The sequence below is a fragment of the Sardina pilchardus genome, chromosome 18, assembly GCF_963854185.1.
Source record: "Sardina pilchardus chromosome 18, fSarPil1.1, whole genome shotgun sequence".
Classification (NCBI taxonomy): domain Eukaryota; kingdom Metazoa; phylum Chordata; class Actinopteri; order Clupeiformes; family Clupeidae; genus Sardina; species Sardina pilchardus.
In genome coordinates, this window is record NC_085011.1 from 12,974,541 (window position 1) to 12,977,040 (window position 2,500).

Below are 2,500 nucleotides of genomic sequence, written 5' to 3' on the forward strand. Positions count from 1 at the left end.
CGTCGGTGTGTCGGTGTGTGCGCTAGTGAGCCTGCGCGTGTGTCCCTGTGTGTGTGTGAGAGAGAGAGTGTGTGTGGGAGGGGAGGGTGTGAGTGAGTGAGTGAGTGAGAGAGAGAGAGAGAGGGAGAGAGAGAGAGAGAGAGAGAGAGAGTAGGCTAAGCCATAATGAGTGTTACTACGCTCGCAGTGTAAATCAGTTTCACGGCACGAAGAGAGATCAGCCTCCCCCTGCACGAGAAACAGACTACTAGGGATTTTAAATCCCCATGCGTGGAGTTCAACACTATTATCTCCAGTCGGTCATTACTTGATCATTTACTTTTAACATGTCCAAACGATAGACGCTGTAGCACTCTTTGGAAATTTCTTTTCCGAGGATATTTCTCTCAGTGTTCCCGGAGCCATGGCGGTGGAAGGGCGGCCGGAGCTGGTCGGTAAACGGTTCCTGTGTGTGAGCGGCGAGGAGCCGCTGGGTCGCGGGGAGATCTCACGCTGTGGCTGGCGAGCTGGGGTCATTCGTGCTGTCACAAGCCGAGACATCGACACTCCGGACTTTTCGGTAAGGGTTTCAAATGGTTCGTTACATTTTAACGGCTTGTTTTCTCCTCCCCGTGGCTCTATGAGTAACTGTGCCACAGTGTCGCATTCAGTGGGCTACACCTTCATGTTTATCAACAAAGTAACAACCCTTGTTCAAAAAGTTATTCGGAGGAATTTCTGTGGATATACACAGTGTTATCCGTTTGTTCTAACTTGAAAAAGAAAGAAGAACTAAAAGCCAGAAACTAAAACTAGGATATCCAATAGGTCAGATAACTAAATAGGCTACCACACGATCAGCTTCTCTGTTCACTAGCCTAATCAGCTGTTGAGTTTATCCGACTAATGCAGCAACTCGCAGACTGACCGCAGTAAGTGAACACTGTTAAAAAGATAAAGACTTCAAACAGATTCCTAGCACTATCACAGCACAGCTAGCACAGCTAATATTTATTTTCTAATCGACCGTCCGGTCGCGTGTATTGTATGGCCATATGCTGTCATTCTTAACAGTCTTGTGTAGCTTCTAGGTGTTGAGGCGTTTTTTTCAGAGGAGCTGGTATAGGTTTACCCTATATTTACACCTTTCAAGTGTTCGAGGGAAGATACTGTATTGACAAGTGTTTAACATTATGTAGGTTATAGGTTTAAATTGTCCAATTTGGAGAACTTGTATCCACAGTGAAATAATCACATGAATTGGAATGCAAATTAACCCTTTCATGCGCAACGTCCACATGCGTGGACAGTAACTTTAACTCTGTTTTCTACTTATTTATCATGTTGATATACACCAATCCACTTCAGGACAGTTTTAGTAGGTCCTTGGCAATATATTAACAATATGTATCATCTTATATTTGGAATATTGACTGCTTGATGACATCATCAATTCAACATGAGTGACAGTATTGGCCATATGCTGAATGCTCCAGACATATCTGTAAAAAGCTAGTACTCAAGAAGGCAAAATCATGTAAAAAAAAATATTATGCTGTACAGGAGAGTGTGTTGAACAACTCTATGTTTTCAGAAATTAAATCGGATGTAAAATAGAGTTTGTAGACCCTAAAAAGCAACTGTCCACGTATGTGGACGTTGCGCAACAGAGGAGTTAAATGGCCAAAAATTAGATTTTGTAATTTGACTTTTTTTTTTTTTTTTTTTTTCAAATATGATTTTAATTGCTTTAAATTACAAAGAAACAAACATTTGGTAAACATATTTATAAATAATGACCTAATTACATGTGGTAATGCCAAGGTGGTATGGTAATATGGGGGTAGTAGAGGGGTGGGTGGGTAGTAGAGGGGTGGGTATGAGAGTACTAGAGGGGTGGGTGGATTAGTAGTAGAGGGGTGGGTAGTAGGGATGTAGTAGAGGGGTGGTTGGGTAGTGGTGGTAGTAGAGGTGGGTAATATGGGGGTAGTAGAGGGGTGAGTGAGGGTCGGTGAGCAATAATGGGGGTAGTAGGGGGTTGGGCGGGTAGTATGGAGGTAGTAGAGAGGTGGGTGGGTAGTATGGGGGTAGTAGAGGGCTGGGTGGGTAGTATGGAGGAAGTAGAGGGCCATAGTTTCCACATTTTCTGTCATTACATTTTATTCTTTTTTACCCCTTTGTTGCGCACTGTCCACATACGTGGACAATAACATAACTTCTATATAAAAGCATATTTTTAAAAAATTCCAACTGATTTTCAATTTTGGGCTCATATAGAGTAATAAAATCAATACTAAAAAAATCTAGACACTTTTCTTCATAATGCGTGCATGAAAGGGTTAAATGCTTAAATATTAGTTGGATAGTGACCTACTGTTAGCATTGGCAGTGTATTCTACCTCCTGATCACATGGCTTGGTCTTATGTGCAATATAAATAGAACAGATATACTGTATATGACCATATGTTTTTTCTTTGAATTGGTCAAAGTATCTGTATTAGAACGAGAGATATCTACTGT

At 41.6% G+C, this 2,500-nt stretch overlaps 1 protein-coding gene across 1 annotated transcript in view; it reads left to right on the forward strand.

Moving 5' to 3' along the window:
• The first annotated feature begins 196 nt into the window (after positions 1-196).
• LOC134064260 (probable JmjC domain-containing histone demethylation protein 2C) overlaps positions 197-2,500 on the forward strand; it is an 88,530-nt gene continuing 86,226 nt past the window's right edge. The window contains exon 1 of the mRNA XM_062520120.1: positions 197-559. Within this exon, the coding sequence (XP_062376104.1) occupies positions 404-559 (156 nt within the window). The 5' untranslated portion in view covers positions 197-403. The remainder of the gene's footprint in view (positions 560-2,500) is intronic.